This window comes from Hesperophylax consimilis, chromosome 1, assembly GCF_061612785.1.
Source record: "Hesperophylax consimilis isolate HC1 chromosome 1, BYU_Hcon_1.0, whole genome shotgun sequence".
In the NCBI taxonomy this organism is placed as follows: domain Eukaryota; kingdom Metazoa; phylum Arthropoda; class Insecta; order Trichoptera; family Limnephilidae; genus Hesperophylax; species Hesperophylax consimilis.
Genome location: NC_142836.1, coordinates 25,183,057 through 25,209,200, shown reverse-complemented (window position 1 = coordinate 25,209,200; position 26,144 = coordinate 25,183,057). Strand labels below are relative to the sequence as shown.

The following is a 26,144-nucleotide window of genomic DNA, read 5'->3' as shown; positions in this document are numbered from 1 at the left end:
ACCAATGCCGTATCATCTGCGAATACAAAATGTTTAACAAAAAGAGAAAAGTTTTTTTCAATATAGTTACATAAATTATATATAGTGTAGGATAATAAATATGGATGTCGTAGTTAGTAGTTCCACTGGCTCAGTGCAACAATGTAATATATTATTTAGTAATTAACGTAATACTTTATGACGAAACAATGCGATAAAAAACATACCTACAGCAATTACTCGTTAGTCAATCATTCCACTTACTTATGAAATTGAATTTATCACTGAGAATTAAAAATTCACAACATGTCGATAGCGTTATCAATTATTAAAAATTCCATGCAAATAAACCCAACGAACCCGCACACTTAATAAATATGTTGGTATATTAAATCTATGTACGTTACGATATCTTGAATTATTAAAATTCACTGATTAATGTATGATAGTCACATGTAATATAAATTAGCGCCTTTTTCTATTGTTTAGTTTATTGCGGAATTAATGAATGCGGAAATTAAATAATATTTTGATGGTGTTGTTTCATTACCCAGATAATTTCAAAGAGGCTGTTCCATGGCAATTAGGTAAGTAGATTTTTTGTACATAAGTTACCTATCTACACAAAATGATATTACCATGACAATATGAAAATCCGGTGTCCTACAGTTAATTTAAAAAACCTATTAAGTGGGTACCTACCATACCTATTAAATATTTTTTCCTGGTATCTCTACCTTAATGCTAATAAAAAATCTTACTTAGATACAGGAAAATCGGTTCCATGATAACTCAACACAGTGACAATTCAACACACCTTTAAAAAGTGATATAAAGTCATTAGAAACGATGAAAAAAAATCCTAACCTAACCTAACCTACTTAACCCGGTTAATAAGGTTTTTGTTTCATCACTTTCCATGACTTTATATAACTTTTTAAAGATGTAATGAATTATCATGTTGATGATTTATCCGGTCACCGGAAAATCATTTTAAAGTGGTACAGGTAAATCATCCTTTCTTTTGTATAATGTACTGGATAAATGAAAAACAATTTGTTTTTGTTAGGAAAAGAAAAATTGTATTGTCAAATTGAATCGCGAGTCTTAATTTAAACGGAATTGATAAGTGTCGCTATCCACATAGTATCTTTGAGTATTTGCGGGGTAAGAGGGGAATACAATGTTCTAAACTAGTTTTTTTAAACTTTCAATGCCTACTTACTATTCAAACGTTTCGTCTTTATAATAATTTGGCTATATTTAATTTATTTTTATATATAGGCACCTACCTAAATGCTTATTTAATTATATTTCAGATAGTACCTACCTACCTACAAACGTTCCATTGTTTTAAATGTGTGAATTTCTGAACGTTTGGCGTTGAAAGGACGACCTCTATTTATTGTGATGATGGCGGAATTGGGTTTAAAAATTAAAAGTTATGGGTTCAGTGCCCAGCGCTGTGTTGTGTTGGTTGGATCAAATCAAATGATATGTGACCGGATGTTGCCACAACGATCGGATAAAATCTGCAAACTTGGTCAAATAATTTTCGTGAAAACGCGTAGTTGAAACTTTTATTATATTGATCGAGGAAATGCGGATGACAAAAATTATATTTTTTCAAGAATGTCCTTTCTTGGAGCCAGTGGGACTACGGCATTCCGAATTCTGTAAAGTGGGAGGAAGTGTACGAATGGGAAACGGGAAGAGGAAGATTGAAGAATAAGTAGGTACACACATGTATGCTTATACATATAAGAAGCGTTTTTCCACAGATGGGATAGAACGTTAATATTAAATAATTTTTTGATAATATAAATCAAATTAAAATATTTTTTTTCCGTCTAGTCAATATGTTAGATTCGAAAGTCAAAAGCATTTTTACATGATGAGATTTTTTTAATTGTCCACCTTTGATGTAGTACCTACTCGGGGTTATCTGGCCAGTATATCAGTTACTCTATGCTCGGCTTGGGATATATTTACGTCCGTCAAGTTGCTCTCCTGTGATCCCTAAGAAGAAAAACCCCGTAATACTATTACAAAAATAATACTGATAAACCGGCCAATAGTAATTAAAAAAAATTGTTCCATTTTGACGCACAAGAAAATGATAGGTATAATTGTTTGATTATTTCAAATTTCGAACCCTGCATTCTTCATAGCATTAAAAAATGATCGCCAACCATTGAGTTACTAGTCTCAAATCTCGTTCGAAGGACGCCGAAGGGTTAAAATTTGATTTTGACAAGAAATTTTATAGCTAACAAAATAAACAGCAATTAGAAAAATCAAGCATTTTAGTTTAGTACTTTTTATTATTTGCTCAAAATGGTTAAGCTTTTTTACGAAGTGCCTACATAATAATTGACTGGCTGGTGAGGTGGCATGGATGTTCTGCCGCGCGAGGCCTACGTGAGTTTCCCAGTTCGACAGTTCGCCATTGCCGATCGAACGACCGGCGCGAGCGGTACTCTGCGTTGTGGCACCTCGAACTAACTTTGTTTACATTGCGATCGTGTTGTGGAGGGTTGATCATTCGAATCTACCGCGAAAATGTGCGAATAAAAGTGACAAAAAGACGACATTTTAACTAATAATGTTAATCAACTTTAAAGCTATCAATAATGCGCTCTAACAGAGACTTTTAAACAAATAATATTATACGCTGTTATAATTATTTTGTTCAAGAAAACAATCATAACGGACTGTGTGTATATATATTTTTTTAATATATAAAACATCTCGTGTAATAACATAATAACCTTGTGTGATGTTGATGTGCTACATGATTTCTTTAAGTTTTTGACCTAAAAAAATAATTAAGAAGCGATTGCGAATTTGTGAACTGGATATCAAAAAAGTGTCATATTTGATTTAACAACAAACTAGTGATTTTTCCATATTTGTATCTGAAAAAAAAAACAAAGTAGTGGAATTTTTCAGGATTATTAGTGACTTGAAATAATAAACAAACTAGTGATTTTTACATATGATATTTCTGACTTGGAACAACAAACTAGTGATTTTTCAATAAAGCTTGAAACGACACATACACTAGTGATTTTTCGAAGAGTATTTGTGACTTGAAAAAACAAACAAAAAAATTAGTGAATCTTAAATGAGTATTTGCGGCTTGGAACAACAAACATACTAGTGAATTTTTCCAGGAGTATTTGTGACTTGGTGGGTGTTTTAGCCGACAATGTTGTACCTTGTGCTGGAGTTTTAGAAGTTGTGTGTGATAGCTACTCCATAGTCAGGATGTTGGTGGCCACTCCAGCGGCCGTCAGCCTGGCGGACCGGAAGCCGAGGGTCATCTCGGAGATCAGGAAGCCGCATGTGCAGAGATCGCCCTCATTGGACGACCTTCCGAGACTTTCTGGTGAGTTTTCACAGTCTTGACTTCAAATTAAATTATTTTAAAGATAATCTCGTTACCTAATTACTATTTGAACTGATTTACTTCTACAGATTTGATTCGTTTTGCCGCCTGTCATCCTTGATTTTTGAGTAGGTACTGATTGATGTACTCATATATGCAGTTGGGGGCGTCGCTTCTGTAGATATTATGTGTATTCAAAATACTAGTATATTTAATAAATGTTCGTTAATTCCTCTTACCCAGCATATTGCTACACACTTACCTTCCACCATGATGAAGCACACTGCTAAGTTGCCGAATCGTTGACGCAAGAAAGAGAAGAAACGCAGTACGGTCTCAACAGTCAAAAGTCTAGGTAATTGTAATTATCTGTCTACCAAAAAACAGATTTTTATTCTATTTTCTAATGATTAATGATCTACAAATCTAGTAGAAAGTAACCATCCACCCCAAGACTAGTTTTCTAAGGGCATAAACTGTAATGTCAACTATTCTGGTTTTATCAATATTACAATGTCAAAGTAGGTATTGGAAAAGTTTCATCCAAGATGTATGATAAATAAATACATAACAAAGATATGCACCCTGAAATTACTAAGGCCTCTGATAACGATTAGCCATAATCTGGGTGTAGAGGCTTCTCGGAAGTTGATACCTACGTTGTATTGCATTTATCTAATGTCACTAATTAAAACAAGAACTTAAACTGTCTTATAATACCTATTGCCAGTTATTACCTACCTACCCAACACTGTCAAATTTTGTTTAGTAAATTTCAAATATAGAATAAAAATGATGGTTTGGTTATTTTGTAAATATGGCTGGCAAGGTAGGTACTTTATTGCTTATCTAGATTACAAAAGTTTATTTTTTATAATTTGAAAATTTTCACAACATACAACATGAACATTGGAAATTATTAATATTGTTTTAGAATCTAGCTCGTATAAAAGGAAAGGCACTTCCTAAGGGAAAAACACGGTGACTGTCGCATGTCGGAAAGAAACTTTAATCGCCGTAAATTTCATCCGCGCTTCTAGGTTGATCGATAAGTAGGTTAGCAGCAATAAGCCTTCAATGCTCTATGTACGTTACACCCAATGGTTTCATTTAAGGCGTTGCATAAACAATTATTGATCTAATTTAAACGTATGCGATATTAAGCGATAAATTAACCCACATTGCCAACGACACTTAGTGTATTAATTGACCAACGCCAATTTGCTCACCAATATCAAATCGGCCTTCGGTAAAAAAATGCTACACAATTTTTCTAAAATGGATCAGGGATAGGGAGTCTTTTACTGATGAAATCTTCAATTGAATTGACTACGACTATCAAGAACACATTAATTTAATTTATTAAGTATCTAGATAACTACAAACCTAAGCCACATCATAATAATATTTGCATGATTTGTATAGCGCCGTTTTTGTGCAAAATCACCCCAAGGGCGCGCTGTCACATATTTTGATTTTATTTATATAGGATTTTGTAGAAAACGCCGTACCTACTCACTGACGTGGATAGTGGATACTCAATGCGAAGCACTACGAAGTAATGTAAGTTTGAAATTTTGAGCGCTTGTGAATATTTTAAATACTGCGGGTAGAACAAATCTTGGCTTTTAAAAAAATCCACAATTTTTTTAGGATATTGACTCTTTTCATAAGGCCAGAAAAAGTAAAGTATCAGGCCTACATAAACTGCTTTAAATTCTGCTGTTTAAGCAGGAATTTAAACCTTATCGCCATCTACGTAAGGAGTGTTATTGTTAGCGGCCCGATTCCAAATGTTACACGATGCGGTGCATTAGATTCCCTGTGGTAGGTACTTATTATTAGTTTGTGCAATCGTTGCTTCTGTTTTAACTGTCCCATGACAACATCACCCACACCTTCTCTGAGTTGTCAATTAGGAAGAAAAATAACTACATTTTAATTGCAATTAACAAAACTCGCTTTTGAATAAGGTATTTACACGAAATTACGGTTACGAAATTGGTACGAATACATTATGCTACTGTTAATATAGTAAGGTATGAGTTATTACATCACAGGTTGGATTTATGCTAATCAGCCCCTCTTTGTATGTTTCTCTTTTTTTACCAAATATTTGGCAATATTTCTGAGAAAGTGGCCGCCATCCCGTCCGGCTGATCGAGCAGACCCTTATCCATATTAATTTACGATTAGATGTTATTATTTCGAACATTCCTCCAGCATTGGATCACTGTGATTATTGAGTATCCTTCTTGGGCCCGGACGCCCACACAGTATTAGAGGACTACCTATGGGTACTTTATAATCATAAGCTCAACATTCGGAATTGTTTTGCAAAATTGATTGCAAATTTATTATTTGATTTGTTTCCAAATAACAGAGATTGTCGTATAATTAACAATCGGGTTCTATTTTCGAAGGAATGTGTGTACTTAATGTAGGCCTATGAGCATATAATTATTATTCGTAATCTTTTGTTGGTTTTCCCAAAGAGATTAAAATAATATGTTTTTCCCGCATTTTACGCGGGAATGCGATATTATAACATAACAGGAAATTCAGAATTCTTTAATTCTTTAAAAGGGTTTTAATAAATTAGTATTATAACAACATGTCTAACATGCTGAAAATAATGGTTATTTAGTAACTGCCATTCTGGCTGTGCTTGGTGGTCATAGATGTTTGGTAGACCTTACAATGTTTTTCGAAAGGAACATTAACATTTTTTGTATATTTTGGAAAAAATCATATTTCTTTCTATTATCACTGCGTTTGTTATTAAATCCAACTGCTTATCAACAGCACAGGTAAACTTTATCTCAACACTACCCGAATCGACCTAAATTAACCTCAACTAACACAAATTTATGAACTGAACATATTAAATATTTAAATTTAAAAAAATTTAGTCTATGCTATATTTTTGAAACCATTCGAAATATCCCTATTAAAAAAGACTTAATCAGTATCTACATGGCTCTTTGTCAATCACTGTTAGAATACCGTATTATCGGATCGGGCGGTACAGATAACAATATCATAAAATCGCTAACTAAGACTCAAAAAGCCATAATGAAAATTATTCTAAAAGTCTCTGTAAGAACTAGCACTGAATAAACCATTAAATAAACAACTCTATTCTGAAACAATACTCATTTATATTCATAAATACAAAACACAAGAAATAACAACTAACACGTGTATTAGAATCACTGGATCTCAGGGTCAAAAAAATATCCAACAAACAACTACAAATACAACTTTTGGAAAAGCTAACTATACTATGGTACTAAACTCTACAGCAAAATTCCACTCTGATTCAAAACTCAGAACAGTATTGTAACGTTTAAATCTCAAATAAAAAGCTGGATACAAAACATAGGGAAATCAAAAATAGAAAATATTCTGACACCAAATACAAACTGAAACCGAAAGCACTCACCTGCACTTTAAAACGTCATTTAATACATATATTTACAATTTGATGTGACTAGGCCAGTCTGTCCAAATAGAGCGAAGGCGCTGTTTTTTTGTTTTAAGATTGATTTTACGCGTGAAAGGTGACATCTAAATTATATATAAAAACACACGCGTTTTCGCATTTTTATTTATTTGGTTAGATAGATTATTTCAGAAAAACACTTCATATTATTCATACTGATAAATTTTAATTATATATAAATGAAATCCTCAGCACGGCAGATCCCAGTAAGGATATTGTTGCTTGCGTCGTGATGGAGGACTTAGCTAGCCGAGTAATTGAACGTACGTCGCCTGGGTGGTACCCAAACGCGATGCTAACTCAGCCACTGACCAGTTTATCTATTTGTTACAAAAAAGAAAAATAATAAAATCCCCTTAAAATTTTGGACAAATGTATAGGCAAGCTATTAGTTATATTAGTATAATGTTTCTGATTAGTTCGAAGAAATAAATGATTGGAAAACTGGTTTTCTCCAAGTTCTCCATCAATTTGTTATAACACAAAAAGGAGTGTTTAGGCCATTATCCTTGGCTACCCTCTTCAACTTGGGAGTTATTCTAAAATTAATCACAGTTTAAACATTGTGTTTTTACATCGTACGTAGTTTGTTCAATGATCTGTGATTCCTGCGTTATGGTGCTGCCACACGCAAAGCTCACATCAACAGATAATATAAAGCACAATAGCGCTCGCCATACAATCCCATACAGACCCGACACACGTAAAAAGATAACGCGCTATAAGCGTGGTTCTGAACTTCGCTAACCGAATTTATTTTACGTAACCGCTCCCGACGCGATATTTGAAAAGTTATGCGTCCCCCTCTCCGCCGTAAAAAGGAGAGGGGGTCATTTTAATTGCGGAGCTACCGACTAAGTTCCGTGTTCCCTTTGACAGCCATGACATAAGCAGCCTAATAATGCATTTCTTATTTATTATGTTAGCTCATATCGTCATGTGTGCTAGTAAATTTAGAAACATAAAAAAAAACTTTATTTGGCAAACATACTTAACATATATTTAAAATATAAATATAATCAATATTTGAATTTGAAGTAAACAAATTTTCGCCCTTTGACTTTGACTTGAGCTTATTTTACAATAATTTATTGTATGTCGCTTTCGTCGATCGGCGTGCGAACTGCGAATTTCCTGATTCGACGGAGAGGTTATGTGAAAATGCGCTATTTACGCGCAGATTGTTTAAAATCTAAAAAGTTTATAAATAGCATTTATAATTATATAGTTGGCGGCATCATCATCTGAGGATGAGCTGTCCAACAGATCCAGCAATAGGCGACAAGTATCATCCATTTCGAAAACGTGCTCAAGCTGTCAGTAAGTAAAGTTGTCACTTTGACAGATGAAATTATGTTCCTCGGCCGCTCTCGAATTCAACTGACCCCCTCTCCTACCATAGGAAGAAATATTTGATAGCGTCGTGTGTCGGTAGAAAAGATGATGCGCTGTACATTAACTTTTGATGTGAGCTTTGCGTCTGGCAGCACCATAACTTGATTACTTATGGCCCTGCTGCTTTAAGATCCGTAGTAACCTCTCCCTCTCTCTCATAAACGACACGTGTAACTGAAAGAGAGTTATCAGCGGTATGTCTATAATAGGTTCTCAATATCTAAGTTGAACTTATTTGGTTCGCTCATGTGAAACCCGTTGCAAATGGCATTTTTCAAGCATGTTTACAATAAGACCTTTCTGATTGCATACTCTGATTTATCGATATGGAATAGTAATAATAATTGGCTTTCACCATCAAAGAGTGATAGTAACATCATATTAACTCATCTGCACAGATACAAGTTAATAACAAAAGCGTGGATTTCCATTCTTGTTGGTGCCTTATGTCATTTCACCCACGGATTATCGTCGGTAGTTCGCGGTTCTGCGTTCTTGTGTTAGTTAATAGAAACACAGTACGCTATCGATTAGTTTTAGCTTAACCGCGAAGCGACTTAAGGCGAGGCTTAATGCCAAATCACTATTTTGATTAATCTTTATAACGAATTGGTGTACATTATGAATACCAAAAAATATAATTTAGATACATTGAAGGTTTTTCTATCGCTTCGCTTGAGTAGAATACAAATTTTAAAAAAAATACTCAATAAAAAATATAAATGTAAACTACTAAAGAAAATATTTTTTCAATAGAAATGTATGAACGCGTAAAAGAAACAACTTTTAAAAAATACAATATTACAGCCAAGATTATCTTTGACAGTTTCACTTGATTAACTTTTTTGCTTTCTTATAAAATTATTTACAAAATAAATAATAACCAGTTTTTTGCTTGAATTCGAACGTTTCTAGACTCCTTTTGTCAAGCGATTTTAATGCCTATTACCTACGATATAAGATATACCAAGAATATACACATTTTTGGCTTTTAGCTTCCTCTTAACCAAGACTTTAAAAAAAAAACTTTTCAGGCACGTATTGACAGCATTGAGCAGCAAGAAGACCAATATACCCTCAAAGTTGCTTTTAAGAATCATTGTGGCTTAAGAACAAACATTCAAATAATCCCAGATTTCTCAAAGTGAGTTAAAGACATGAATAATCTCTATAGATAGACGTGTGGTAGAAATACATAATATACAGCTATCTTTTAACATATTTTATAATACACCAAAATTATATTTATCATTTTTTACCTCAAATATGCTTATGGCTGCCTCCGTGGTCGAGGGTTAAAGCTCTCGACTACGAATCAAGAGGTCGCGGGTTCGAAATCTTGATGTGCGCAAGTATATTATATTTATTTTTTTGTCACGTAACTAATTCATTAAAAATTATGTATGGTACCCGGTATGTTCTAGAGTGGGAGACATTTTCAGAATCACCCTGGTGAAAGACCAACATTCAGAATTGAAACGTTGCTTGTAATGGCCCAGATCTAAATAGCCAGTTACTTACCCACCTTTCTCTACCCCATCTCCTTTCCCTCCACGCTATCAGTCTCACAACATACCCCAATTGGGGATGCCATAGTCTCACTGGCTCCAGACGGTTGGGAGTAGTTGCGACTATTTTGTGGTATTCATATGGGAATCGCTTTTTAAGGTTTGCCGGTGCGTCCTGTTACTCTGTAGGTACAATTGGTATTTTCTTATTAATTTTATTAGAGATATTAAACATTTAGATTAACCGGGAATATGTCGCGGTAATCGATAGTCTACTGTACATTGTATATGTTGGTAGTTGAGGTATTTCTCCATGACTTGGCACACCCACCGCTCCTCCTCTCACTTGCGATTTCATCATGTCACCTGCAAGGTCAAGACAGCAGCATCCCGATTGGTAGCGATGGCACAATCCTCCGAAATCTCCACGCTAATCAATTCCGAGCTGAGATGAGTTGCAAGCAGCCAACCAACCTAATCTCTCATGCTAATCAATTCTGGGAGATGAGGTGCCCCGACCGAATCTGAGATTCATCGCCCTTTTGTGGTGGGTTAATGGAATATTCAATTTTTCACTGTCACGTTTCTCGTGGTCTTAAATGCATCTGTAAACAAAGAACTGATGATTATATTATCGGCGTTTTTTTGGATTCATGCCAAAATTTCTTAAAATATTCACGCCATTATAGTTTAGTTTCTAGTTCTTCCATAATATAGAGTAACCTCATTATGCAAACTGCCACATATTATTAAATTTTAAAATCATTCCTTTTTTGAATGTCTGAAAATGGATCTGATTTAAATAACTTCAAGCCTAATCCGGTATGACCTGTATCTGAACAAAATCTAAAAACCCAAGCAAATCCTAAGAAAAGATCAGTCCTCACAATCATCCTAACAATGTAGAATGTACAAATTTGAAATCAACGTTCTATTTTCAACATTTTGAAAGACCACAGGGCCTAATTGGCCCCGCACTTTAAATTATGCAGGTAAAACATTTTGCCAGTGCAAAATAAGTTTGAACTAATTAATCATCAGTAGGTGTGCAAATAATGATTGTCAGATCAGTGTCTCTCAAGGGAACCACGGAGGTGCAGGGCCGAAGAAGTGTCCTTTGAAATCGTCGAGTCATCAATTGCTGCATTTCGAAATGCCCTTTCCGTCCGGTGCTAATGGCGTGATCCAAACATATGTACCATCAATGCAAACAACCCAACGAGAGGCACATTGAAAAAAGACACCAAGTAACCTCTTGAATATTACAAATATGCAATACGTAGAGTTATTCCTTTTTGACGCGTCTGCTAATCGCTTAAGGCCCTTGGACAAGTCCTAATGACACCAGTAATGAGTATCCTAAAGTGAGTCAGTTTGCGTGGGATAAGTGTATAGAAAGTTTATTTTCAAAATGAATGATTCGAGACCCTCGAGTGCTCATCATTTCGAAAGTTGAACTTTAACAATAATGATCAGAAAGTTGTTATTTGAGTGAAGTACATACTTACTAGATGCACGCATTGATCAGTGACGGATACATTGTAACTAATTGAAAAAAATTGTCAAACATTAGAGTCCTAACATGTAACATTGACTGATCGGCCTTACGACTGTGACAAATTTAAGAGATTATTCCCATGGACCTTGGTTTGAAGGAATATTAGAACCATTAGTAAGTCATACAAGTAAATTATTTTATCAAAAGTAAATATCCGGCCTACAGTTCTCTTATCGTCCAGCAGTGCAATTAGTTCCATTGTGCGCCATTAAACATTTGAAGCGAGGTGGGTGAAGCGAGTTGAAAAAACTGCAATCGGAAAAGCTTTCTGATAACTTGTGATAACGATGAACGGGGCGCAGAAGGTCATCGGAAAGTTTAAACTAATATCCTATTATGTTGCTGCTGACAAACTACATAAGTCTGCTGACAAACTACATAAGTAGTTTAGCGGGTTTAAATGTGAATAAATAAAAAAAATAAAAAAATGTGTTTAAGTTTGGCATTGAACCGAATTGTATTAGCACTTGATCGAGGAAGAGTAAAACTATGTAAAACACGGCACAAGATTAAATAAGAAAACATAATATACCTAACCGCTTACAATAATATTATCTATTATGTATATACATACATCCGACAAGATTTTGATTTTAGTAAACTGTGTGAGTGTGGTTTCGTTGGTTATCATTCTTCTTTAATCGTTTCATATTTATTGTTAGATAATTGTCCTCTCTGTAGGTAACAAATTTAATTAATAGTTATTTGTTAGTATCTTCTGTTCGCCCACATACTCTGAAAATATGAGTAAATATGGACGCTGGGTACTTAAAGTAACACCCACATGAATTCTTCAAAATATTTAACATATTGACCAAACCAATTTGCACACCAGTAATGCTTTAGCGACTATAGTAAGTGTGTTGTCTAAGTGAAACTTCAAATTCCATTGAATAAACCGGGGGCATAGCTAGTTAGCTACCAGGAATGCTGTAAAGCTAGCTTATTTATTACTAAAACTAATTCATTTTTAACATTTCTTTATAAATTTCGTACATAATTCGAAAAATAATAAATACAAAATTTGATTATTCAGAAACCCGAAGCTCTCTTGAAATTGACCAGGATCAAAAATAACCAAGTCCCTCAACAAGGATCTTTAATTTACAACAAATAAAAACCACTGTCATATATACGACAACTTGTGGAAACTTTTACCTCGCCAAAATAAAAAAAAAACGTAAATGTAAAATTGTAAGTTTCTTGCTAAAAACTTTGTGTATTCACGTTGGCCTCTTGCGAAAGTGTCATCTTTGATGTTATACCCTTGAATTAAATAATATTTACAAAAAAATTACAACTGTTTTCCGTAAATTAATTTACAAGTTGGGTGCCAAAAAATACGTTCTTTGTCGCAACGCATTCATAATCAAGGATATTAATTTAACATCTGTTAGCAAGACTGATAAGATCCACTTGTTTGGTATTTCTTCGTACCTACCTATCTGTTCCCAGTTCCCATGTAGTGTCTCCGTAGAGAATTATATTGACGTCATCTCCTATAAATAAATAATACGTTACGAGCACGGAGTACCCGCCATTCATTTATACCAGCGCAGTACTTTTATAAATGGCTTTCAAAATACCATTTGAATCGCGCTTTTTGCCTGCATTTAATACACTGCGTTTAATAGCATAATAATAATAGTTGGATGATTTTTATAGCGCTGTTTTTGTTTTTTTCCTAGGCTCTATCCTACACCAAACCATAGATAATTTATTAAAACAATTTATAACGTAAGGCGATAAGTGGTTGAAAATCTCTCATGTCTATTGACAAATGGTTCGTGTAAAATGTTTGTAGGGTTATCGGTGTGCCCGACCCGCGACCTTTGCTATCAACTTGTCGCGGCGCCAAATACCAAACACAAATAAGGTAATGGCTGGTCGCGGGTAACTCTCAACTGGTCGCTGGTCAGTGGTCATATCAGGTTTGCTGCAAATATGTTTACTTTGCAAAGAGCGTTAGGCATACCCACTAACTAACTAAGCACATACAAAACCACAAAAGAGAGTAACCAAAACTGGTTGCCACAAAATAATATACAAAACAAACAAATCATTTCAGAATTTTTCAATTAAGAATGTCCGGATATTTCACGAATTTTTCCTTGTAAATTTAATAACATAAGCACGCTTTGATAATGATGAAATTGTTGCTGACTGCTTATGCCTATGGAGTTATTTGGGATATCGTGTTTATAAGTGTATGAGGATTGGATTATTATGTTGAGGTGCACCTGGACTGGCCGTGCGCCTAAAACACAAATAAAATAAAATCTCGTGGTTTGGAGCACCATCCTGATCCTGATGTAAAAACCGGATAGAGGCTGGGGCAAAGGAGATTTTTAAGATGCTTCGCTGAACCTTGCTTGATTGGAAATTGATAAAAATATTTTCGTCACATTTGAAAAGTTTCTTACCCTTTATAGCCGGACATTTTATTGTTTTTTGCAGATTGAAGTCAGGTTTTCCATTGTTATTATCTGAATTATTTGAAGATCAAGATTTATTATTTTATCGGGAAAAATCATATGGTACTGATGTACAGTATATTATTTTATTTTTAGACATATTACGCTGTAGGTGCAAGAGAATTTCCTTGCATAAACAATTTTCGTGTTCGTGTAGATTGTAGATGACTATAATGCTTCTACGTTTTCACACGAACTGTGTCAAGTTGAATATACAGGTCGGTACAAAGAAGCCATACAACTTTTAAGTCTTTGATATATCGATGTGCAAATAGTCAATATCCATCCAATATATACTTAATTAAATACATAGTTTGATTACAGCTTACACGGGGAAACAGAGGAACTATGTATTTCGAATGAAGCCGTAACTAACGGGAAATGGGCGATTTAATATTATGACGAGACATTACCGACAGCCAAATAATAGGTGATTTGTCTATGTCAACATGTGTGTCCACTGTTCAACAAGCTCTTGGTACATACGCCACAGTGACAGAATACAGGACAGCCGTTCCTGCCAACTGACCGCTGCGGGTTACTAACTATTCCAGTCATAGATTGCACAACATTTAATATGCAAAGCTTTGTTCTTGGTAGCACTTGCACGTGGTCAGTACGTGAAAAAATCTAACATTTTTTCTTGTCAACAGCATTGACGAGTGTTTTCCTATTGTTTGCACGACCGTCCATTTTAATCTCGATAAACCGCGCGACACATACATTTACTTTTAATTATATTGTCTCACTTTTGTGGTCGATTCGAGTGACCAGTCTTAAAAGCTGTTAGTAACTTGTGTTACCATCTTGTTACTAAGGCGGGAAGAATTTGGCGGTTTCTGGCTGTAGAGACGCCAATAATAAAGCGTTTATATGCTAATCCAAATTATTCATCATAGTTATGCGAAGGTCGAAGTAATGATGGCACTGTTTTATTATAAATTATTAGAGAATCAAAAACTTTAATTCTGTGTTTAAATTCCGATCAATTTAAGAAAGCTTCCATTATATAATTTAGTATTATACAAATAATATCGTTAGATAAATATATTGAGTTATTCAATTACGTTGATAAAATAATAATTTTTATATCGTGTGCCGTACCGAACATAACATCTATTTTACCCATCAAAATATTTATATAAATCAACAAGCATTGAAAGATGTCTAGATACCAAATTACAGATCTCCGTCAGGCCTAACCGGGCGCGGAGTGAATACAAATTAGAAACCAGAGTATTAGTATAATATTATCATCACTCACATATCAAAATAATCTCCAATACTACGGTTTACCATTGTGTGATCAAATTATCACGACCGGTTTCTGTGTTCTGTGTACAACGAGGGTAGTTTCATTCCCACGGGGGCTGGAGGCAGCGGCGGGCAATAGGGCAAAATAGGGGTAGTTTGCACCTCAGACCTCATTATTCACACACGTCAGAAGCAGAAGGCCAAACAATTAATGCGTATTTTTATTCACAGCACGTCGGAGATTTTATTAATTCCAGCAACAATGAAATCGATCCTAATCCTTAGTTTCTACTGCTTACCATTTTTATGAAAAATAATGTCCGTTTAATGTACTTTTCTAACCCGACACGGTGAACTGGGAATGTTCGCCGGCCGCCTTGGGACCCGCTGCAAACTCCTTACGCACAATTGATTCCACATTGTTAATTCAACAATACCACCGTCTCCCGCTGACATTACATTTTTTGCGGATTCCGTAGGTAACGAACCTACATAAATCTTGCAACGTTTCTATTGTGAAAATACTTCAAAATGTGTCTTACTCTCCGGTGCGAGCTGCCTATGAAACGCAAGCACATTTATTTCACCGTATTTATTTTAGATTGTCAGTAATTTGCAATTTTTACGAATAAAAAGAAAATGTTGAAATGCAATACGTCTGTTAATGCTAACAAAACACCGCGGTGCGTCATTTATATGACAATATGCCATCAGTCAGTGAAATCGGATGTATTTCGTAAGTGTTCGCATGTTTCATATTCCATAATAGGCTCAATTGCTCCTGTATCAGTCTAATTAATGGTTTTCAAAACTTCAAGCTTCGACAACCATTAGTATGTATGATTGGAAAATAAATAAGATATCGTATACTTGTGTGACATTGCACTTTCAATACGAAATGGTTAATTCCAAGACGGTACGGAGTACAGAAGACATGTAACTATTTAATAATAATAATATTGTGTTCTGCAAATCGTGAATCCCTTGTTATAAAAAGTCCCGTTTTCATTTAAATTTCTAACGCTTCCTGCATTCTGTTAGTACACGCCCAAATGTCTGTTAATCATTTGCAAATAAACTACCTAAAAAACCTTGTTGCCACTGCCGACGCAATAACAGCAGTAGAATAGGGGATGGTAATAATAGTCGTAGTCATAAAGTGTCAAATTCGGATACCGACCGAAACTACAGGACGACTGTAACACTATACCCTGCAAATATGTTTGTTTAATGTCGAAGAAAGTCATTGCTTTCTAATACAACGGCAATGATATTTTTGTCATTTGGAAACACGTTTTAATTAGATATGGTTTGAGATTTTCAAGGCCAAAATTATTATAGTGATTGATTGTTGGGTTATTATGCCGTGTTACCACCCATTACCTTGGATCCGTGCTGGGATGGTCCAAAACGCATGAAATACGTCTAATAAGAAACTCCAGTGAAATATATTATTGCTTAAAAGTATATTTCAACAAAACGCTGATTCTGAATATGAGCTTTATTATATATTATTATACGCAGAATTTATAAATAGTCGTTTAAAAACGAATAAATATCATTGTCTCTAATATCCATATCAAGGTTGCAAATTCGTGGAGAATTCTCCCAAATTGCATGGAATTTTAAAGATTTTTCAAGAATTGAGTTTTTTTGCTCGGAGAATCTTTTTGTGGGGATTCTAGGCATTTCTTGGTTATCCAAACATATTGACAAATAATATTCATAATAATTGTGAACGCACTATATGTATTTCGTTTTCGTTCGGTCTAAAAAGGTCTATTTTTGAAGCCTGAACGAAAGTGAAAATGACTAGATAATACAAAATAAATGCTAATTTCCATAAAATTTAGTTTAATTTTACGAACTTATGGGAAATTTGAATAATTCTTCATCTATTGTGGATATTTTAGAACATATGCATTGAATTGCATTGGCAACTCTGATCCACATTCACCCTTACAAAATGTTTTAATGCAGGTTTTTAAACACCAGTAAATTGTTTATCGGGTGCGGTCATGGATGCATTTTTGCACTTCGGTTCAATACAATTACATATTTTACCTAAATGAGTTAAATACGGGTACTCTTAAGAGTAAAAAAATTCTCGACTTCCATACAAAATAGAGCGCAGGCCGCGGCCGGTTGAAAAAAAGTATACTTCTTGAGAATGGTGACTGGTGACGTCACGGGTCACGTCCAAAGATTTGATGCGTTTTCGGGAGACCCGAAAAATTTAATCTTTGGATATTATTTTAACTATTAAAACTAACTATAACAATAAAAAGATATACGTCGATGAAATCCTACCTAGGTACAACACAATAGATTATTCTCAATGTTTATTTTGTGTGTTCAACGTTTAAAAGCTTTCCAACCACTGTGTGTCTCTCGGTTGTCTTATTTTTTGTCAACGATTATTAGTTGAAAGGTGCCAGATAATTACAACTGACGCAACCCGTAGCTTTGTCCTTCGTGTATGAATTATTGTCGGGAGCCGGCTTCAAGCCCGGGTCCAGGCGGAGGGGAAATTGTAGGTTTTGGGGATTATTTGAAATACGATATCGTCATTTTTTATAAAACCGTAAAATTCTCGTTTAGAGATTATGTTTGTATTATGGAAAGCGCTCCTTCTGTGAAGTTTCGCTCCATAAACATAATTTATCGCGGTACTAAAATGTTATAAACTGTAAAATAGTTAAGCAATCATGACACACATTTTAATGTCTTAGCTTTTTGTAAGAATCGTTCCTTCTTAAATATTCCTGCATTCCCACATTGCACACTAGGATTTAGTCTTTTGAATCTATATTTCCTTAAAGTCTTAATTAACCACGTGAAACACAAAAGGCAGAAAAGTATTTCAGTGTTTTCTTACCTTAGTTACCTTGGTTAGTGTGAATTTTATCAATTTTTAAATTTCATTGTTTTACGCATTCCTTATGTATTGTAATAAAGTGAATGCATTCTGACAACCCCCTAATCAAGAGGTTATATTGCGAATCCAGAATACACGGGTTCAAATCCCGGCGTGCGCAAGTAAATTTAATGTAGTTAATTTGTTTTTTTTGTTCGCAAATAATTGATTAAAAATAATAAATACAGTATTTTAGCCGTGTTTGGTGACTAGATCTGAATAGCCAGATACTTCCCGCCTTCCTCTCCTCCACCTCCTTCCCTTTCACACTACCTTCAGCCTCACAACATACCCCAATTATTATAATTGCTATTGTCTCACTAGTTCCAGATGGTTGGGGGCGGTTGGGACTCTTGTGCGGTATTAACATTTAAATCAAATTAAAGTAAAGCTATTCGAGCAAAGTGCATTTGGTAAAATATCACAAAATTTAAGTTTAAGCACAGCAATAACAGAACGTCGTAAATGTTGCGCTTGCAAAGTCCTTTAAAATACATTATTTGTATACGCTGCTATAGAGCCTAATGATCGTTCCCATTTGCATACGATTACGAGTCTACCATCTCGTTTAAAATATGTATTTTATTGAAACATCAAAAGCTTGTTTTGTCGAGATATCCTACGTCCTACGTGTGTCGTGTCGCGTCTCAACTCCCCAACCTGCGAGCCCAGACCTGTGGTCTATCTCATATCTGCGACTGGTTGCCCGAGTAGTTATTTGTGTCTATTGTGACAAAGGTCCTGTGTCCCATGTCCCATGCCCATGCCGAGGTGACAGTTGTGTGACAAATGACGTCCACTAACACATGCAGGGGTTTCAAATTATTGGAACTAATCCCGGCTGATGTCGGGTATTTGTGACACTCCGGGAGCATTAGCGTTGTGGGACGAATCATTTATAAAAAATAATTCTCATAGCAAACTAATATGTGAGATGCGTTGGTCCTATGTTCAACTGTCAATATTAGATGCACGAGTAAATAAGATAATAAAACCAATAAATGCAATTCCGCTTTTCAACTCTAGATTATAAATAGTAAGTTTATACAAAAAAGTCTAATTTGTAAACGTTTTGTACGGCTATTTGTATGAAATCATCTGCCTAAAAATAATTATCTTTTTTTAATCATAATCACAATCGCGTGCATTTTACAAAGCGATCTTCAGCCTTGATAGCTGGCCTGTCAAACCGTTCCGAGAATCATCATCCGCTGGAATATGGGTTAGTGGTAGATTTTTTTTTTATTCTGACAATTATTTATCTAATTTTATTTCGCTCGCAGGTAGTCTCGGCGATCGTCAGCATAAATAATACAACCGAAGGGATCACAAGACCCCGGCAGTGTAAATTGCAACCTGGAACTGTCGGGCATTTATAACAAAACAATAATAAAATCACTTATCACTTGAATGCCAGAACATTCCGGCAATTTTTTCTTTAATTTTGATGTGTTTGAGGTCGCTGTAATCGAAGTGAACAATAGAAGGTATGTTCTGAATTGGATTGAATCATTGTTCGTATTTCGCATGTAGTTTTATTTTCACATTAAAAATGATAGGTACGTAATCTAGATTCCTAGTATTGTTGTAATGATAATTATGTTGAGTCATAACATAATTTTTGGCCATTGTAAAACGATTAGCACCGACTGGTTCGTGTGTCTAATGACATGTTTTATAAAGCGGTGCTTAAAAAAATCAATTACACTAATAGGGTTTTTGCAATCAGATGGGAAACTGATTTACTTACTGATATAAGAGTCATCCAAAAGCACAATTGGCGCATCTACTATTATTTTGATTTACAAAACTGGGCTTTTTTTCGGCATTTTGTGAGGTATTAAGAACGAAAGTGTTTTATTTTTTTATGAAGATTAGTATTTTCTAATTTCTGAGCGGCTTATATCAGATTTCAAAGACATTTCATAATCGTAGAACTTGTTTAGAATTACCTAGTTCGGTATAATGTGACCCATTAGGTTTTTCCTAAGTACCTAGTCAATCCTTAGAACCTTCACTCATTCCTGGCAGGTGGGTGAGGATCAGGTCTGGTGTTTTCTACTTTCTACGTATACCTATGTATAAATGGTTACTTATAAACATTGTAAGTTAATAATTTGTACATGCTTTGTTATTATCAACGGAATTAGTTGTACTTCGTAATAAATACTTTATTATGCTTATGTGTTCATACAACGAAACGATTTGTTGTTAAGATTTTAGTTTTTTTATTAGCCTTTAGTTTTAAGTTACTTATTACAATTTCTTAATAATAAGACCTTTCTGATGGGTGTGGTGGATTGTAAGATATATTATTATTATTTGTTTGACTTATAATATTTTAAAGCACCCTATAGGCAATCAAAACTACGCTGAATAAATAGTCAAATTATTACTATGCAATATTGACGAGGTGATCTAGTTTTTTTTCATTCCTTCCTATTTGTGTACCTTAAAACTGGCTACTAGCTGCCCATCTATCTGCTTATAGGAAGTGTGAATCACCATATAAACAATAATTATTACCTACTTAACATTTCATTATTGCCTGCAGACCAGTTCAAAGCAGTCATAATATTCAAAGCATAATTTCAGAATATTGTATTATGCTATGACATATTGTTTCGTAAACTGCTGTTACCAGGTTACCGGGTATTTAATATGGAGTTAGTAATAAACCATGACTCGCCCGAATTCTATATAATTTTACGCGAAATATTTGACTACGACGTTCATGGAATTGCAAGTATCTACCTACTACAAATAATCAACTCGCGGCTATTGGAATGGTATCCCATTGATTCGACCTTGTAGCATTTCACATTTTTGGCTTCCATCTGAAAAACTTCTCAGGTTTTAAAACATTCGTTGTATTTCACAATAAACCACAACCTGCCTCTTGGGTGTTTTCATAATAACCCAATTTGCTTAAACTGTTATTGCAGTAAGTCTAAATGAACATTACCGAAACAATGTGACCAAATCGACCATGACCCGTAGGTCACTCGTGTGTGTAATATTTACTTTTGCCTAGGAACCTATTGTGTCATTTTTATATTTTATATTTACCTGCAATCAAATCAAATCACGACTGACGCATGGATTCGTATATTTTTATACAGATAATCACATGTAGTTTTTAGTTCTTAGCACATTTAGTTCCCGCCTTTGGTGACGTATATGGCAGTATAATTATTTGTGATTATTAGTGGGTAAGCACTACCTACTTGTTAGGTACCTAAAATACTCTTTATAACTAAGACAACACAATTTACAAGACTGGTTATCTTATTCAAATATGTAGGTACTATATTAAATAATAACATCAACGCTTGAAGAAGTGCGTTTGTGGTAAAACAGTTTTTTTTTACAGAAAACTCGTGTTCAGCATTTTAATAAGTAGTAAATTTATGTAAAATTAATAGCAATCTTTATTATTGGAAAAACTGGAAAGTATTCCAAACAAATATATTTGCTTAGTGCTCAAGATTATTAAATATTACCTCCAATTACCACTAATCAAATAATCAGTCATTGTTCCCAAATTGATTAGCAAAGCTTTTCAGTATTTTCACGGTCACTGGCCGGTGTATGTAAGTGGCTGTCGCCATTTTCTCGGTAATTAATTCACTTGTCTATGTAGGCAAGGCTGTCGTTATACTGTGAAAGGTTACTTCTATAATTACGGAGGCGAAAATCAAGTACATCAAATTGGATGTTGAGGTAAATAGACCAGCATAATATATGTCACGTTATGTCTAGAAATACATTATTATTTATGTGATTTTTTCAAATACGTGTGTACTTACTTGGCTTTATCTAGACTGATCATAGGAAAGATATTATTATGTTATGTATGTCACGAATGTACATATGTTGAATATTAATAACATAACACACGTAATGATACAATGCAATGGTCTGAAGCTTGTGGAAATTATTCATGAAAAACAGATTCTTCAATTGAAAATAAGGTATCTGCCTAGAACCTTCCCATTTCCAAGGCTTATTTTTTATACAAATCTCTTTTTATTTCTTCTAAATTTTGGTGACCATTTAAACCCATATCTTTTTTTAATTAATTAATTATTATTTTCAGGTGGGTACTTACAAATTGGAATTAGGTTTTACGATTTTAGTAATTTTACACCTTAAAATTATACTACTCTACTATTAGAAGAATGTTCTTGGTGAATGGGAGTTAAGATTTATTTAGTTGAGTACTAAAACAACTAAACAAAGAACTAAGAACATAATTTCTACATTGCTTGCGTAAACGATTGATTTTCTTTAGCATTCAGCAAAAAATGTCAAAACCGTTCAACCTTAGCAACACATAATTTGGGTTATTGGTACATTGAAGTCAATCAATGAGATAATTGTAACAAGCGAGATCTCAAGACAGAAGATAAATAATTCAATTTGACATGAAATCACTCAAATGTAGTGTACATATCCGGAGATGCTTTAGTGTGAGTACACTCATGAGAAAAAAGAGGCTGGAAGTTTTTTTACACTGAAAACAATAAAGTCCCTCAGGGCCTGTGTCGTATTTGGGGATGCTGTGCGGAGAGCTTTTTTTTAAATGAAGGAAGGAGAAGAAGAAAGCTGGTATTAATCTGATGAAGAAGTTATCTAGCTACACACAGTGTACAGGGTTTTCCAATAAGAGGTGTTATTTTGAATAGCCCGCTATTTCGGTAGATGTTACTTTTGAAGCTGTCATTTTTTGACATTTGACAAGTAAAAACTATGCCATTAATACAAATGGAACGATACACGCTTCCACAATGCATTGAAATTATTAAAATTCACTTGTGGGAATCAAATGCAAATCATCTTGAGTGATGAGGCCCATTTCCACCTCGGTGGATTCGTCAACAAGCAAAATTGTCACATCTGGGGCTCGGAAAACCCAAGAGTTATTGTTGAAAAGCCTCTCTATCCTCAACGCGTGCTGTTTGGTGCGGTTTATAGTCCGGCGGAGTCATTGGACCTTACTTTTTTCGAAAATGAGGCTGGAGCAACAGTTACGATGAATGGTTTGCGCTATCGAGAGATTTTTATGGCCGGAATTGGATGGTATTGATCTGGACAACGTTTACTTTCAACAAGACGGCGCTACGTACCACACAAGCAACGAAACCATTGATCTTTTACGATTGCAAATCAAAATAACACCTCTTATTGGAAAACCCTATAGTATTTCTTTTTGAAACAAGAATACACCTGATTTCAAAATCCAAAAGTGTAATTGTACTCTCCGCGAAAAAAAGATATTTATCTCCCTTGCGTAACGAGCAACTCTCATTTTCCGTTGACAAAAAAGCCACCATACTGGATTAAAATTCATAAAATGTAGCGCACGATTTGTGTTTCGAGTTTTTACAGCGTTACAACTTTAATGCCGAGAATCAAGGTCAGATAATTAAACTAATGTCTGCTCTAGAAATTGACTTCTTCTAGGATTCCTAGTCGGGGAGGTTATTTGATTCGCCCACCAAAACATTGCTAGATGCTGGAGATTACTCTTGTGGGAAATGATTCGTCTAGTTATTATTTATTGTACATTATTATGTTATCTTATTGTAAAATGTTTGTTGCATAGCAAATTGATAATCAGATTTCTGTGATTGAAATATTGGGTAGGTACTTATACCTGTGATCGTATAATACGAGTACAAATATTTAAAGTTTATATTAATTATTACTCTTTTGGTAGCGTCTATGTATATAAAATTTGATTCTACCCGTTCTATTTATCGCACTGAAATCAGTATATTACTCATAGTGTAATTCATTCAGTTATCCATTACTTTAAAATATATTTTTTTTTAAATTTTTAAAGTAATGCAGAGATTGCAGATCCCATTTTGGCCCGAGTTGGTTCAGTTTGCAATGACGTCACGTCGGACCAATTTAAATTCACTTATGTTGGTAGTGGTTGATTTTGATAACTGTTGACGTTTTGCATTATTGTGAAAATTATGGTGAACCTCGCAAAAAATTATATCATGCCTATTTCCGTTTTATTGTGAATAAAATAACATATAATTTTACCATAAATAAGTATTTAATGCGTCATAATTACATATTTATCTAAAAAGCTATTATTTATTGGGCAGGTAAGTGTATTCTGCCCGCTGCTCCAATGAAGTATTCGGCGCAGGTGTTCAGGTAGTTAGCTGACGTGACAAACCTCAATCTGGCTGAGAAAATGATAAAGCCAGGTAATCGAGCAACTCATTACGTAACTGACAATAACAAGCGACGTTTTAAGGTCAACGCCTCTCAGCTGAGTCGCTCGAGAAGTAATATAACGTCAAAAATCTGTTGTGTCGCGATTTTTTTCTTTAATTAAGACGACTCTATTTAATTTTTTCACGGCCTTTGTATCGTGACATTTCGTGTACGGCCATGTATGACTTATGAAGTTATTACGCGAGGAGATCTGAGGTGAAGGCTTTTGTTGTGTCGTATTTGTATTTGAAGAGGACGCCCGTTGAATAATTCAGAGAAACGCTGGCGGCATAGAAATGTTAATCATTTTATAAGGATGTGTTTTTATGATTCTTATCAGCTATTACATTCCTTAACTGTTTTACAACAAAAAATATTAAAAGAATCGCTCAGTAAATCAGACGTAATAATTTTACAAGGATATTTTTTGTCTTTGAGTTTAATAAGACATCCGTTGGCAAATTGAACCCTTCGCGTTAAAAAAACATTTTGTGTGGACGTGCACAATAACCATCACATATTTAAACTTATGTTTAAATATGTCTAAAGACAGCGTTAAATGAATGTTTATGAAATCGTTTCCTTAGAGATAAATAAACCTCGAGCACACGCCACATTCTAAGGCCACTCGCTAATGGATTACGCCCATAAAACACCTTGTCTTATCGTACATTATTTCGCACAAAATCCTACTCATGAAATATACAAGCTATAAAGTATTCGTATGCAAAATCCTCCGATAATGAATAATTGAGAACTTTAAAATTCCTCCGCTAGGATTGAACTGGGTAGGGACGCCGCCGCGCCGCGCCGCAAGCCAAGAAGTGTGGTGTGGGTTACAGCGCGATCCTGCGGGCGGTAGCTTTCAACATTAAATTAGAATAATATTGTTAGAGATAATAGATGGCACGTCTAGAAACAATCTCCCATCGCCTATGTAATATCATCACAAATCAAGCTGCAAAAACAATTCCCAGTTGAGCGCTGTTCACATTGGGTGTAAAAAGACCTGACTCCAAACTCCCGGATAGTTTGGGCGAAATCCGGTTATTTTGTGCGTTTTTTGCTACTCGTTAGGCATGTAGCTACGGGCGTTTATGATTTTGATCTTGCATTAGTTATTATACATGACACGATAATCAAATTATTGAATTTTCAATAAGACGAAGAGTTTGGGAGTATTGAATCTCAAAATCAATGTTTTAAAGTAATTCGGACGTAAATTGAATATATTTTAGCAACAAGTGTTTTTGTACAGTTCTCCGCTGCTTACTCTAGTAAGAACATCAATTCCATTAAAAATCAAGACCCCAATCTTTGTACCATCAAAAAAATATCCAAATGTGAACAATGCTTTACAGCGAACAGTTCCAAGGAGGAATCACTATTTTTACAAAGGTAACAATAATTAATGCAATTATCTTGACTGTTAGGTATGTAGGTACCGCATAGATTCAATTCCCAACGTGCGTGGGGCGGGAAACCTTGTTCAATCCATATAACGATTTTTATGAGGGTCAGTAAATAATTATTCTGGTGTTGTGAGTGTTCTGGTGCCTGAACTTACTAAAATTGAAGTTGACCAAAATTGGTAGTGCCTGTTTTGTCGAATCCCTCCACCATCAATGACACAACTAATCTTCACGCCGTGCATCCGTGGGAGTACGGGAATATTGCAAAACATAATCATATCTCCTTATTATACTGTAAACATTGCGTCCTCAGACCATAATATGTAAGTACGCCTCACTGGTGAAATTGGCAGTCACCTATGATCTGATGCCCCTAGAAACCTGAAAACACTATACAATCCCTTTGATAGTTTTCCCTACGTGAATCTAACGTATTGTAATCTTCAGAACACACACGCCAAGTATAAATTCTGTTGTTTTCTAACCTTCTGATGACATTTCATAGAAGTAA

The 26,144-nt window shown here is 34.7% G+C and overlaps 1 protein-coding gene across 1 annotated transcript in view; it reads left to right on the top strand.

Moving 5' to 3' along the window:
* The first annotated feature begins 3,108 nt into the window (after positions 1–3,108).
* LOC149426520 (uncharacterized) overlaps positions 3,109–26,144 on the top strand; it is a 91,520-nt gene continuing 68,484 nt past the window's right edge. The window contains exon 1 of the mRNA XM_089637331.1: positions 3,109–3,370. Within this exon, the coding sequence (XP_089493457.1) occupies positions 3,250–3,370 (121 nt within the window). The 5' untranslated portion in view covers positions 3,109–3,249. The remainder of the gene's footprint in view (positions 3,371–26,144) is intronic.